At 39.8% G+C, this 14,905-nt stretch overlaps 1 protein-coding gene across 1 annotated transcript in view; it reads right to left on the minus strand.

Moving 5' to 3' along the window:
* The window catches only part of olfml2a (olfactomedin-like 2A), a 67,269-nt gene that overhangs the window by 3,639 nt on the left and 48,725 nt on the right, over positions 1 to 14,905 (minus strand). Inside the window, exons 2-6 of the mRNA XM_060931183.1 lie at positions 9,494 to 9,757; positions 8,158 to 8,265; positions 5,697 to 5,873; positions 4,289 to 4,559; positions 468 to 758 (exon numbers count right to left, since the gene is read on the minus strand). Of these exons, the coding sequence (XP_060787166.1) occupies positions 468 to 758; positions 4,289 to 4,559; positions 5,697 to 5,873; positions 8,158 to 8,265; positions 9,494 to 9,757 (1,111 nt within the window). The remainder of the gene's footprint in view (positions 1 to 467; positions 759 to 4,288; positions 4,560 to 5,696; positions 5,874 to 8,157; positions 8,266 to 9,493; positions 9,758 to 14,905) is intronic.

The raw sequence follows: 14,905 nt of genomic DNA on the forward strand, positions 1-14,905 counted from the left end.
CTCTGGATTTTTTAAAATATAAATACAATTTCTTGAAATGAAATTGTACATTATTAAACTAATTATCAAAACACACTTGTCTTGAGAAGAAGAATTTGATCAATTTGAACCAAATCTGTATCAGCATCTGTGTCTTCGGGACTATAAAACATTTCTTCTGCACTGTGAGAGGTTCTGAAAATTAAAAATTAAAACGACACACAGTATATAGTAAATTTTCACACGGAGCACCTTTAATTCATTCATTCATTTTCATTAAGTGTTTTTATCCTGGTCAGCATTGGGAATTCTATCCTAGGAACACCGGACACAAGGCAATGATACACCCTGGATGGAATGGAGGTCATCACACATACATTCACACACTCGTACAGGCCTGGGGCAATTTTAGAGAAGCCAATTCACCTACTGGCAGCTTTCTGAGACGTAGGAGGAAACTGGAGAACCCAGAGGAACCCTACATGTACCTGGCTTGTTAGAGCCAGATCTTGTGCTCTTCAGTGATGGTGTGACGGTGATGGTGAGATTCTCCGTCTCTGAGTCTGACTTGGTGGAACTCGTGGTGAGAAGCTCATCATCGCTGGTGGATGTTTGTGTTTGTGAGGCAACTGCTGTTGGAGCAACAGTTGTTTTTGTTGTTGTTGCTGTCCTTGTTGTTTTTGGCGACACGGGAGTGGTGCCCTCGATGGCCTCCAAGACGAGTTCGGAACCTCCCTTGTCCTCGATTTGGTGGATGGCGTGGGTTTTGGCTGTGTTTTCTTTCAGAGACAAAAGAAGGAGGGAGAAAAGGATTACGGCCGAGAGTTCAATGTTTCACCCCAAAGTATTGGAGATTCCACTTCAAAAGAGATATTTATTATTTATGAGATGTTGTGCTCGTAGTAACTTCCTGAGCTGTAACCGAGTCTATCCTCACAGTGTTTGCGTTTTCAAACAGAGTCTGTCTCATGTCACGCCACAAAAAACACTTCTCCATGAAGACAATGTCAGGGAGAGAGCCTAATCTGAGCCTACTCTTCCTGCACCGAGGGGGGGCTTCGTCTGGAACATTAACCACGAGCTCAGGGCTCAGGAGAGCCAGACATAAATACAGCAAACATTATTGCGCATTCAGTCAAAGAATCCAGTTACAACATAACTCCAACAGCGCAGGACAAATGAAGAAACCCCTTCAGGGAAGAAGAAAAGCGGCTCGAAAACATCTCATACTGAAGACCACAACATGCCTTAAAGCTTCATGAAACATTACGAGATGTTTGAAGTTCCTCAGGAAATGTAGAATATTCACGGTATGAGAACTTAATACAGTATCACTGTTTTTACGATACAACAATAATAACATCTATCTGCTTTCGAATGAGCTTAATTTCAATCTTGTGACCATAATCTGCACTCCAAAGCTGGAATAATTGATGACTTCACTAAATGTCAACATTCCATTGCTCGCAGTATAAAGTGGGTGGGGCTTCTTGTGGGTTGAATATAAGAGATACAGATCGTGTATCAGAATTAGGCAAATGAATGGAACAAAATCCCTTCCCAGTTCCTTGACTAAAGCGGCCATCTTTAATCTTTCAAGTTACATTTTTCGACTTGGTAATTTTATACGTGAGTAAAAGTTGTGAAAGATCTGTGTGGAAGCTTGTTCCTGCTTTGTGTGAGAAAATATTACACAGATTTATCTCGCAGGTAATAGAGTATTATCCAGTCGCAACTTTTTATTTTACAATTGTGTTTATAACAGGCACTAAGTCGCAATTGTGTAATATTAACTCACAGTCACAAGATAAAAAGTCACAGTTATCTTGCAATTGCAAGATTAAAAATTGAAATTATGAGAAAGTAGCTTGTGATTGACATAAAGTCGCACCTGTGTGATTATCTTGCAGTTACGAGGTAAAAAGTCACAACTGTGATAATGTCTCGCAATTTTGAGACAAAATTCACAATTGTGTGATACTATCTCACAAATCTGAGATAAAAAGTCAAAACTCTGATAATGTCTCACAATTTTGAGATAAAATGTTACAAATGTGTGATACTATCTCACAATTTTGAGATAAAGAGTCAAAACTGACAATGTTTCACAATTTTGAGATAAAATGCTGAAATTGTGTGATCTCGCAGTTTTGAGATAAAAAGTCACAACTGTGTGATACTAGCTTGCAATTCTGAGATAAAATGTTACAACTGTGTGATAATATCTCACAAATTTAAGATAAAATTCACAACTGTGATGCTATCTCACAACTTTGAAATAAAATGTTACAAATGTGTGATAGTATCTTGCAATTGAGATAAAGAGTCAAAACTCTGAAAATGTCTCTCAATTTTGAGATAAAATGTTGAAACTGTGATACTATCTTGCAGTTCTGAGATAAAATGTTACAACTGTGTGATACTATCTCATAATTTTGAGATAAAAAGTCACAATTGTGTGATACTATCTCGTGATTTTGAGATAAAAAGTCACAACTGTGTGATACTATCTCGCAATTCTGAGATAAAATGTTACAACTGTGTGATACTATCTCACAATTTTGAGATAAAAAGTCACAACTGTGATCCTATCTAGCAATTTTGAGATACAAAGTCACAACTGTGTGATACTGTCTCGCAATTCTGAGATAAAATGTTACAAATGTGTGATACTATCTTGCAATTGAGATAAAGAGTCAAAACTCTGAAAATGTCTCTCAATTTTGAGATAAAATGCTGAAACTGTGATACTATCTTGCAGTTCTGAGATAAAGTGTTACAACTGTGTGATACTATCTCATAATTTTGAGATAAAAAGTCACAATTGTGTGATACTATCTCGTGATTTTGAGATAAAAAGTCACAACTGTAATCCTATCCAGCAATTTTGAGATACAAAGTCACAACTGTGTGATACTATGTCGCAATTCTGAGATAAAATGTTACAACTGTGTGATACTATCTCACAATTTTGAGATAAAAAGTCACAATTGTGTGATACTATCTTGCAATTTTGATAAAAAATTCACAACTGTGATAACGTCTCACAATTTTGAGATAAAATGTTGAAACTGTGTGATACTGTCTCACAGTTTTGAGATAAAAAGTCACAACTGTGATCCTATCTAACAATTTTGAGATACAAAGTCACAACTGTGTGATACTGTCTCACAATTCTGAGATAAAATGTTACAACTGTGTGAAGCTATCTCACAATTTTGAGATAAAATTCACAACTGTGATAATGTCTCGCAATTTTGAGATAAAATGTTGACACTGTGTGATATTAACTCACACTTTCGAGATTAAAAAGTCACAATTGCGGGATAATTTTTTCTCCTCCTTTACTGCCATAGCAGTGCTGTATCTGTATCTAATCAGTCATCTGCATGAACATCGTGTTATAAAACAAACATAACAGTGGATTAAAACAATGGTGGAAGTTCGAACAGTTAAACACGAACAGGAGTGTAGTGGCAGGATTTAACTCTGTATGTGTTTCTCGAACATTCACTGATTTTCCAGAATGATAAATAACATTGTTTAGCTTTCTATTACAGATTCAGATGAAGTGTGCGTCTCTGTGGATATGACTCAACATGAGGCGGATACGCCGTTATACCCACAACATAAAGATAAAACGATCTGATTGGACAAGTCTGAAACGACAGTTCAGTTCAGTTCTGAGGAACTTCCTGTAAATTCTGCAGAAGCTCAGAGGTGGAGCTGAGACATGGGATTATTATAGAGCTGATTCGTATTAACTGAAGGCCCTGGGTTCATTTTACTTTCACTAGCCATGAAAGTTTGCCTCTTTTGCATTAAAGACAGATTCTGAGGAAACCTTTCTTCTGCCTCGGAGCCGTTCTGCTGGTCACAATTACCTCTAACTGCTTTTATAAGGAGAAAATACAAGAGCAGAGAGATTATAGATGACTTTATAGAGATCCAGGTTGCCTATAGCAAATTTCCGAGTATTGTAAAAATCTCGTGGAGGGCACGGCCCAGCGGGGGAGGGGGGTTGTGACTTCCTGGCAGTTCTGAATAACAAGTGTATAGCAAATGGCACCAGGAGGTGTTTTGATGCTGTTCAGCCAAAACAGTAAAACTGCCCCAAAGCTAACATCCTTTAAACGAAAACAAGCTGAGTGATGGGACTCATTTAGGTAATGTTCTGTAACAATGAAAGACTTGGCACTGGTTCTTTAAACAGCATGCGAAGTCATGAATTCATCACAGAATGACTGATTCATGTGGATAAGAGTGTGTACTCTATAAACCTCCATCGCACAGATACACACACACACACCTCTGTCTCCTTTGGCTGCGCTGTCCGTCCCTGACTCATCCGTCCTGGTGGCTTTGTAGTAGGTGATGCCCCTGATGACCCCCGGCTGGTGACCCGCCAGTTTGCTCTTGGGCGTCGGCTCTGGTTTCGCAGGTTTGGGCGTCTTGGGTGGCAGAGGCTCCTTTTTGGGTTTGGCGGGTTTCTCTTTGGGAGGCTTTGGAGGAGGTTTAACCACCGGCGACTTTTTACTGGGGGGTTTTACTGCCTCTTTGCCCTTCTTGCTGTCGGTGGCCTGCAACCATACGTGAGCCAGGAATCAGTCGCAGTACTTTCAATATCGAAAAAACAACCCCGTCTCTGAAATCACTCCCTACTCACTATATAGGGCACTATATAGTGAGGACGCCATTTTGTAGTGCTGTCCGAAACCTTAGTGAGGATTATTTACACCCTATATAGTGCACTCAAAGTATCCCACAATGCATCACGAAAAGTAGTGTACAACGATGGTCACTAACCAGAGCAATATATCCCATCATGCATTGTGGTCGCACTGAAAGAAATCAAATTACGTAAAAGCCTCAAATTTGATTTAATAAAAGGCAGCGGCAAAGAAGAAATAAAGTATTCAGCCTTGATTTAAAAGAAGTGAAAGATGCAGGTACTTTGTATTGATTAATGTGGGAAATGCACTCAGTATAATATGGATCTATCACAAAAATACTGTACATGCATGTGTTTATTATTTTGAAACCCACCAGCCGACTGATCTGACACGTCTTAATTGTGCGACAGTAATGACATAAATACCGGCACGACAGACTAGTGTTTGAAAGCGTTTTTTTTATTTTACCAATGAGCTCACTGTACTGTATAGTCCTCTATACAGTAATTCCCTATATAGGGAGTAGGGAGTAGTGAACGACTGAGCGATTTTGGACATAGGGAATGTTCATTTAAGATTAAAATACTGTGAAAAGAGAACATTTACAGGTACACATAAAATGTATATTCAAATATAATCCAAGCTTGTAGTTTGTCTCTTTGGGTGTGGCTTATTTTAGTTTTTTGTTTGTTTGTTTTAGGTCTCATGTGAAAAGCTACATACAGCTTTGAAAGCTGAATAACTACTCACTAATTGGTGTGAAAACTCGTTAATTGAGTTACATGTTATATGCTCCGCTTTGTTAGCAGATTAGCAAAACAAGCTAACTGTACTAGCTACATTCTGAAATAGTGGCTCCATATTGTGCGCATACGTACAAACTGAAAACGAACGACTACCTGCCTGTTGTTGGTTGTTAGTATGAACGTGTTACTATCAATAACTAATTAATAACAATTCATCAAAAAAACCCTCTTACCTAACCTTTAAACCAACATGATATTTGCTTGTATTTTGTGTGTATTTTGCGTTTGTTCGCATTACCTGCGCCTTGTTGTTGGTTGTGTCTTTCTTCAGCAGCTGCACTCCCAAGCTGGAGATTTCTTTCTTAATGCTCACCATGATGTCCGAGTAGTTCTCGTACTTCTTCAGCTGATTGGACAGATTCACGACGCTGTCTCGAACGAAGTCGTTCTCTCGGCTCAGGTTTGTTTTGATCGTCTGCGGTGAAAAACATCAGAATGTTGTCAGATTTCCGATTTCTATTTTGTCCAATATTTCATTTAAATTAATCCGTCAATCACACAATCTGTCCACACGTCCGTCCATCTTATTTTTGTCTCATTCATTAATCCAAGGGTTCGTTCATTCATTCATCAATAAATCTCTTCATTCATTCAATCTCTCCAGCATTAATTAATTCATTTATTCTTTTAGCCAATCAGAGCAAATCCATTTACAAATCTAAATTTAAAGTCACACCCCCAAAATCGATCTGTTCTATCTGTAGGGTTTTTATACCATGCTAAAACGGCATGAGAAAAAAGAACTAAGGCGTATTTTCAAGAAAAAAACTCGTAAACTTTACAAAAGCACCTCAGGGAGTAATATAAAATAATTGAAATTGGGTAACATATGTCTCCTTTAATTTCCATTCTTATATCTGTTCCTTCATTCGGCCATATAGTCATTAATTCATTAATTTACTTGTTTATATTCTGTTCATTGACATATTATTTAATCACTGGATTCATTCATTTATTCATTCAGTTTATCATTAATTCACTTTAAAGTCACTGATTCATTATTCCCTCTGTTTGTTCACTCGTTCATTAATATATATGTTTATTTATTCTGACAATCATTCCATAGTCTGTCTACGCATTTTAGTTCGCTCATTAACTGCTTCATTCATAATCCATTCATGCACAAATTTATTAAACAATGCACTGATTTAAATAGATAAACAGACAGATAGACAGAGATTCATCCATTCATTCATTACTCACTTATTCATTAATCCACTTTCAGTTTTATATGATTTTTATTTACTTATTTATTATTTGATTTGTTTATTCACTCATTAGTTACTTCATCCTTTCATTTCATCATTCACTCATTCATCAAGCCATTGATTCATTAATCCACCTGCTCAATTACTCATTCATTAGTCCATCTATTCTATTAGTCACTTATTCATTCAGCCACCTGTTCATTCATTCATTCATTCATTCATTCATTCATTCATCAAGCCATCACTTCATTAATCCAGCTGTTCATTTATTCATGCATCCATCTGTTTGTTCAGTCACTTATTCATGAATCCATCAATTCATTCAGCCTTTCATTCATTCAGTCATTCATTCAGTCATTAATTCATCAAGACATTAATTCCTTAACCCAGCTGTTCATTTATTCATTCATTAGTCTATCTGTTCTTGCAGTCACTTATTCATTCATCCACCAGTTCATTCAACCTTTTTATCATTCATTCAAGCATTAATTAATTCACTCATTCACTAAGCCGTCAGTTCATTAATCCACTTGTTTATTTATTCATCCAACTATTCTTTCAGTCACTTATTCATTAATCCACCAGTTCATTCAGCCATTCATTCATTTATTAATTCATTCATTAAGCCATCGATTCATTAATTCACCTGTTCATTTATTTGTTTATTAGTCCATCTGTTCTTTCAGTCACTCCTTCATTCATCCACCAGTTTATTCAGCCTTTTAATCATTCATTCAGCCATTCATTCATTCGTTCATTAAGCCATCAATTCATGAATCCACCTGTTCATTTATTCATTCATTAGTACATCTGTTCATTCAGTCACTTATTCATTCATCCACCAGTTTATTCAGCCTTTTAATCATTCATTCATTCACTCATTCATCAAGCCATTGATTCATTAATCCACCTGTTCATTTATTCATTTATTAGTCCATCTGTTCTTTGTCACTTATTCATTAATCTACCATTCCATTCAACCTTTCATTCATTAAGCCATCAATTCATTAATCCATCTGTTCATGCAGCATTTTACTCACTCATTCATTCATTCATTCATTCATTCATTCATTCATTCAGCTGTCAATTCATTAACCCAGCTGTTCATTTATTCATTCGTTAGTCCATCTGTTCTTTCAGTCACTTATTCATTCATCCACCATTTCATTCAGCCTTTCATTCATTCATTCATTCATTCACTAAGCCATCAATTCAATAATCCACCTGTTCATTTACTCATTCGTTAGTCTATTTGTTCTTTCAGTCACTTGTTCATTATTCCACCAGTTCATTCAACCTTTTAGTCATTCACTCATTCACTTATTCATCCATCCATCTGTTTAATCACTCCATCATTAATCATCAATTTATTTAGCAATCCATATTTTCATTCACTCATTAACCCAGCCATGCACTCATTCAGTCATTTTCATTAACGCATTCGTTCATCCATTCAAGATTTATTAGCATCATCATTACTGAGTGTCTCACCTCCTCCAGTGTGTTCATCTGAGCCACGACTTTATTCATGTATGCATGAACCTTCATCAGATCCATACTGTACAACGTCCCCTCCAGCAAGTCCACCATGGAATGCAGCTACACACACACACACACACACACGTTAAACATGTGTCTGGATGGAGAGGCTGTTATCAATGATCAGACTTCCTTTTTCAAATCCAGCCGTTATTCTGAAATCCTTCCAAACCCCATCCTGATTCTATCGGAGGCCTCAGCAGGATGCTGCGAAGGAAACATGAGGCGAAATGTCTGTAACTCGAACCTGATGCGTCTCTCTATGAACTCGACTTTTGTCAAAAACTCGGCCGCACGTTTCCTCTTTATTAGCGGCACACGCTGACTCCTGAGGGACAAGAAGTGAGACTCGGAGTGTATCAGTGCTGCTTAATGCATTTCAGACCCCTGTGTGTGTAGTTTAATTTTTGTCTCGTTAAAGTTGCCTTGCTTCAGCACTGCTGAGCCTTGGCACTTTGTGACGTTTGAACTTTATTAAGTTAAACATGGTTTAGTGAGTTATAATTCGAGATGTCTGACTGACAGCGGTACGGAAATCTTGAGTATCAGTCAACAGCTTTTACAGAAAAATCACTTTACACTGCAAATATAAATTATAAATTATCAATTATAAAGTATAATATGGGCGGCACGGTGGTGTAGTGGTTAGCGCTGTCGCCTCACAGCAAGAAGGTCCTGGGTTCGAGCCCCGTGGCCGGCGAGGGCCTTTCTGTGCGGAGTTTGCATGTTCTCTCCGTGTCCGCGTGGGTTTCCTCCGGGTGCTCCGGTTTCCCCCACAGTCCAAAGACATGCAGGTTAGGTTAACTGGTGACTCTAAATTGAGCGTAGGTGTGAATGTGAGTGTGAATGGTTGTCTGTGTCTATGTGTCAGCCCTGTGATGACCTGGCGACTTGTCCAGGGTGTACCCCGCCTTTCGCCCGTAGTCAGCTGGGATAGGCTCCAGCTCGCCTGCGACCCTGTAGAACAGGATAAAGCGGCTACAGGTAATGAGATGAGATGAGATGAGATGAGAAAAACTCTAGTCACTGTTGATGCAACAATTTATAACACAGTGTGTCGTGTTTATACAGATTGTGATTTTTTTTTTTCAATTTTTTTTCCAAATTATTTCTTGATAAGGACTTGTGTGTAAATGTCTGTACGTCATAATACGTTTTTTAAAATGAGCTCAGAATTTTTGCATTAGGCGCCAAAACATATTCAATTTGAGCTACAGAAACATTCATGTTCCCAAATGGTGGTCAAGCAAATCAGGTTATACCACAGAGACGTTTTGTGTGTGTGTACCTTGACCAATTCAGGTGCTTGCTTCCTCAGTTTCTCCGTCCTCCACTCATTTTCACAGGGGTTCAGAGACGAGGGTGGAGCCGTGCACGAGCATTTACAGTCCGATCCTGAGCTCACCGTCTCCACCGCGTAAAAATCGTCCACTTTCAGGGTCCCGTCCCGAAGCCTCGAGCACGCCTCGATGCTCAGCGGCCGCATCACACACTTGCAACGGCAGTCCGAGCCCTCCGACGTCATCCTCACCGGCTCCACGTCCCCGAAGACCTGTACACAGAGATATGGGGTTAGGAGACACGCGACTGTAAACTATTTACATTCTTGTTTGGTATTTAGTGAATCTTCGAAGATAATTGATTGACTGTAATCTGAAATATATATCACCGTTTCTCAATATTTACCCACAAGTTGAGGAATTTTGATATACACTACCGTTCAAAAGTTTGGGGTGACTTTGAAATGTCCTTATTTTTGAAAGAAAAGCACTGTTCTTTTCAATGAAGATCACTTTAAACTAATCAGAAATCCACTCTATACATTGCTAATGTGGTAAATGACTATTCTAGCTGCAAATGTCTGGTTTTTGGTGCAATATCTCCATAGGTGTATAGAGGCCCATTTCCAGCAACTCTCACTCCAGTGTTCTAATGGTACAATGTGTTTGCTCATTGCCTCAGAAGGCTAATGGATGATTAGAAAACCCTTGTACAATCATGTTAGCACAGCTGAAAACAGTTGAGCTCTTTAGAGAAGCTATAAAACTGACCTTCCTTTGAGCAGATTGAGTTTCTGGAGCATCACATTTGTGGGGTCGATTAAATGCTCAAAATGGCCAGAAAAATGTCTTGACTATATTTTCTATTCATTTTACAACTTATGGTGGGAAATAAAAGTGTGACTTTTCATGGAAAACACAAAATTGTCTGGGTGACCCCAAACTTTTGAACGGTACTGTACTACGACATGGCATGGTAAGAATCTCACTTCAAACATTGTTAATATTATAAAAATATGATATATATACACTCGTAATTGCACACGGATGTTTCCATAATGCTTTTTTTTTTCTCAAAGCAAACTTTTATCACTGTAGATGTTTTAAAACATTTCACAAACATTACTTCTTTGAACATTACTGACTAAACTTCTCAGATCTTAATACTTCGTTTACACGTAGCCGGGTATTTATGAAAACGGGTATCTTCTCCTCCCCGTACTAGAAAATAATTCCATTTACACAATGCTCAAAAACAGCCAGGGGAGGCTGTCAAAAACATCTCATCTCATCTCATCATCTCTAGCCACTTTATCCTGTTCAACAGGGTCGCAGGCAAGCTGGAGCCTATCTCAGCTGACTACGGGCGAAAGGCGGGGTACACCCTGGACAAGTCGCCAGGTCATCACAGGGCTGACACATAGACACAGACAACCATTCACACTCACATTCACACCTACGCTCAATTTAGAGTCACCAGTTAACCTAACCTGCATGTCTTTGGACTGTGGGGGAAACCGGAGCACCCGGAGGAAACCCACGCGGACACGGGGAGAACATGCAAACTCCGCACAGAAAGGCCCTCGCCGGCCACGGGGCTCAAACCCGGACCTTCTTGCTGTGAGGCGACAGCGCTAACCACTACACCACCGTGCCACCCTGTCAAAAACATGTCAAACAAATAGAAAGCCAACCAGAGATCTGAAAGCCAAGGAGGAGGGACCGTCAGATCACAATGCTAAAACTCCGTTTTCCCCATAACACGGAGAAAACTCCGTTTTCCACTATTTACACACAGGCATGAAAACGGAGTTTTCACAAATCTCCACTTTGCCCAGAGTTTTCGAAAGCAGGCGTTTTCAGTGACTGAAACCTCCGTTTACGTGTAAATGATGGATGCAACCGCATAAATAAATATCAGTTTTTATAGATACCCGGCTACGTGTAAACAGGGTCTAAATGTGAAAGCTAAAAAAAAACCTTCTGCCATTAAAAGTAAGTGCTTAACAATGTTATTAGGAAGTCTAAGAAGGTTACATTGTCACCATTTTACTTCTTCTTAGCGCTAACATTTTAAAAATAATTTTCCGGCAACGTTTTAAAAACATCTCCAGTTATTTCTAATTACTTGTATGTTGTTAGAACGTTGCTCACCATTTAAACGTAAAAAAATTAACACTACGGAAACATTCGTGAGTTACAGAAATGTTGTGTGAGCAACGTTTTAATAACAGTGTCAAGCAAACTGTTATTAGAGCAAGTGTTTTTAAAACATTGTAGGAATGTTATCTTTAGAACGCTACACCCTGACCTTCTAAGACCTTGGCGAATGTTCTAATACGAGTTCTCAGTTAAACTGGCCCATGAATTCCCATCACATGTTCTGACTTTTACTGTAAACTCTTTCCTTCTGAACCTAAAAATCCAATCAAAACTGCACTCTCACACTCTTTCAGCAAAAACTCCAAAACAAACAAGCGGTCTGATTATCTGTCATGTCATTCTTCCATGACATGACTTCGAGCTGTGAACGCTAAGGATTTCTGGAGATTGGAATCTTGGAGCAGGAGCGTGTAAAATTCTGCTGAAAACATGACTTTCATGTTCCTTCTTCTCAAGAAACACCACCACTGAGCTTTTCACTTCAGCCATGCCAAGAATCCTGCCTGCAAATCCATTCTTAATGAACCATGAATCCATTTGCTTAGGAGAAGAATGAGAGGGGCATCAGCAGCAGATGATGGAGAGCCGGTAAATATTCGCTCCCTCTCTCTTTCTCTCCATCTGTTAGACATTATATAATCTCCATGACCGCTAACTTGAGTTTTACAGTGGCATCAGCTTTGAACTTTTCCTCGCAGGAACTTGAGATGTCCATAAATTCACCGTCGTGATGAGACTTGATGGAATTCACATTTTCACCAGTGTACTGACTTGTACACGTCAGTACATCTCCCATGCAACCATGTACTTTAACGATGCTGTAAGGCCTTAATGGGACAGGGATGAAGGTTAATAAAATCACAGATGATCAGGAGATCGAAGTGCGTATACGGTACGATGAGGTCTGTATGATGAGATCTATATGCACTTCAAAGCCGCATGCTTTACCGTTACCATGAATGTACTGACGCCGCAGTCTAAAATAAACAGCCATAAAAGTTTACGTGTGAAGTTCCAAAAGAGCACTTTATTTTGAAATTTACCATGTTTTGTGGGTAGATGGACACAAGATCTCATCTCATTATCTGTAGCCGCTTTATCCTGTTCTACAGGGTCGCAGGCAAGCTGGAGCCTATCCCAGCTGACTACGGGCGAAAGGCGGGGTACACCCTGGACAAGTCGCCAGGTCATCACAGGGCTGACACATAGACACAGACAACCATTCACACTGACATTCACACCTACGCTCAATTTAGAGTCACCAGTTAACCTAACCTGCATGTCTTTGGACTGTGGGGGAAACCGGAGCACCCGGAGGAAACCCACGCGGACACGGGGAGAACATGCAAACTCCACACAGAAAGACCCTCGCCAGCCACGGGGCTCGAACCCGGACCTTCTTGCTGTGAGGTGACAGCGCTAACCACTACACCACCGTGCCGCCTTGGACACAAGATGATTTCATCTAATCACTTGTCTCATCAATAGTAGGAACCTGTCTTTCCAAAAGATACAGAGGCCACGCCTCCTTCACTGAGACTGATGGATACAGAGGCCATGCCTCCTTCATTAAGACTGACAGATGTAGAGGTCACGCCTACTTCACTGAGACTGACAGATAGAGAAGCCATGCTTCCTTCAATGAGGCTGACAGATACAGAGGCCACACCTTCTTTACTGAGAGTGATATATACAGAGGCCACACCTTCTTCACTGATACTGACAGATACAGAGGCCACGCCTCCTTTACTGAGACTGACAAGTACAGAGGCCACACCTTCGTCACTGATACTGACAGATACAGAGGCCACGCCTCCTTTACTGAGACTGACAAGTACAGAGGCTACACCTCCTTCACTGATACTGACAGATACGGAGGCCACGCCTCCTTTACTGAGACTGACAAGTACAGAGGCCACACCTTCTTCACTGATAGTCACAGAAGCCATGTCTCCTTCGTTATGATTGACAGATACAGAGGCCACACCTCCTTCACTGATAGTCACAGAGGCCAAGTCTCCTTTATTAGGGCTGACAGTCACAGAGGTCACACCTACTTTATTATGACTGACAGATTCAGTGACCATGCCCCCATTATTAGAATTGATACACAGACAGGCCACACCTGCTTCACTGAGACTGACAGATACAGAGGCCACACCTCCTTTATTATGAGTGACAGATACAGCGGCCATGCCTCCTTTATTGGAACTGATAGATACAGAGGTCACGCCTCCTTCACTGAGACAGACAGATAAAATGGCCATGTCTCCTTTATTAGAGCAGATAGATACAGAGGCCACACCTCCTTTATTAGAGCCGATAGATACAGAGGCCACACCTCCTTTATTAGAACTGATAGATACAGAGGCCATGCCTCCTTCACTGAGACTGACAGATACAGAGGCCACACCTCCTTCACTGATACTGACAGATAAAATGGCCAAGTCTCCTTTATTAGAGCAGATAGACACAGAGGCCATGCCCCCTTTATTAGAACTGACAGATACAGAGGCCACACCTGCTTCACTCAGTACGTTTACATGCACATAGAGAAAATCGAATTTCTGCCGTTGCTCGACTGAAATCGAAGCTCTAAATGGCATGTAAACACCTTAGCTCGGCTGAAATTGAACCGAACTTGATTTCTCGTAATCGAGCTACACGACCTAGATTATGCGATTTTTGCCGAGCTACTTAGTGCATGTAAACCCTATCGAGCTACGTAGTCCAGCTACTTACTTCAGCACTGCCCCTTCCGGAAGTGACGAGTGACGAGACCACAAGCGGGAAACACAACAGCCTCAGTCGGCATGACAATGAATCATGACAACGGCATGAATCTTTTCTTTTTGTGGCATTGTTTGCACTGTTAAAATTTAGCTCAATTACTGTATCACCAAATACATCTGTACAGCTGTTGCATAGCTGTGAATTGTGTACATAAACAAGTCATTGTATTTGTGTGTGTGTATATATATGTCCAACATCTGAAGAATGTCAATAAAAACAAAACAATTGAACTTTTTGTGTGTTTATTAAGACAGAAGTTAAATTGTAAGCAAAAAAAAAAAATTATTTTTTGTAAGCAAAAAATGGACTTTAGAAAAATATACAATTGTGCAAAATAAGTTGTCTTACAAAACAGTGGTCTGTGCAGGACAGTTTGTAGCCATACAGTCTGTTAGAGCAAGCCTAACAGCTTGAACACTGCCAGTGTTGCCAGATTGGGAGGTTTTAAGTGCATTTTGGCGGAT

The sequence above is a fragment of the Neoarius graeffei genome, chromosome 10 (genome assembly GCF_027579695.1).
Source record: "Neoarius graeffei isolate fNeoGra1 chromosome 10, fNeoGra1.pri, whole genome shotgun sequence".
In the NCBI taxonomy this organism is placed as follows: domain Eukaryota; kingdom Metazoa; phylum Chordata; class Actinopteri; order Siluriformes; family Ariidae; genus Neoarius; species Neoarius graeffei.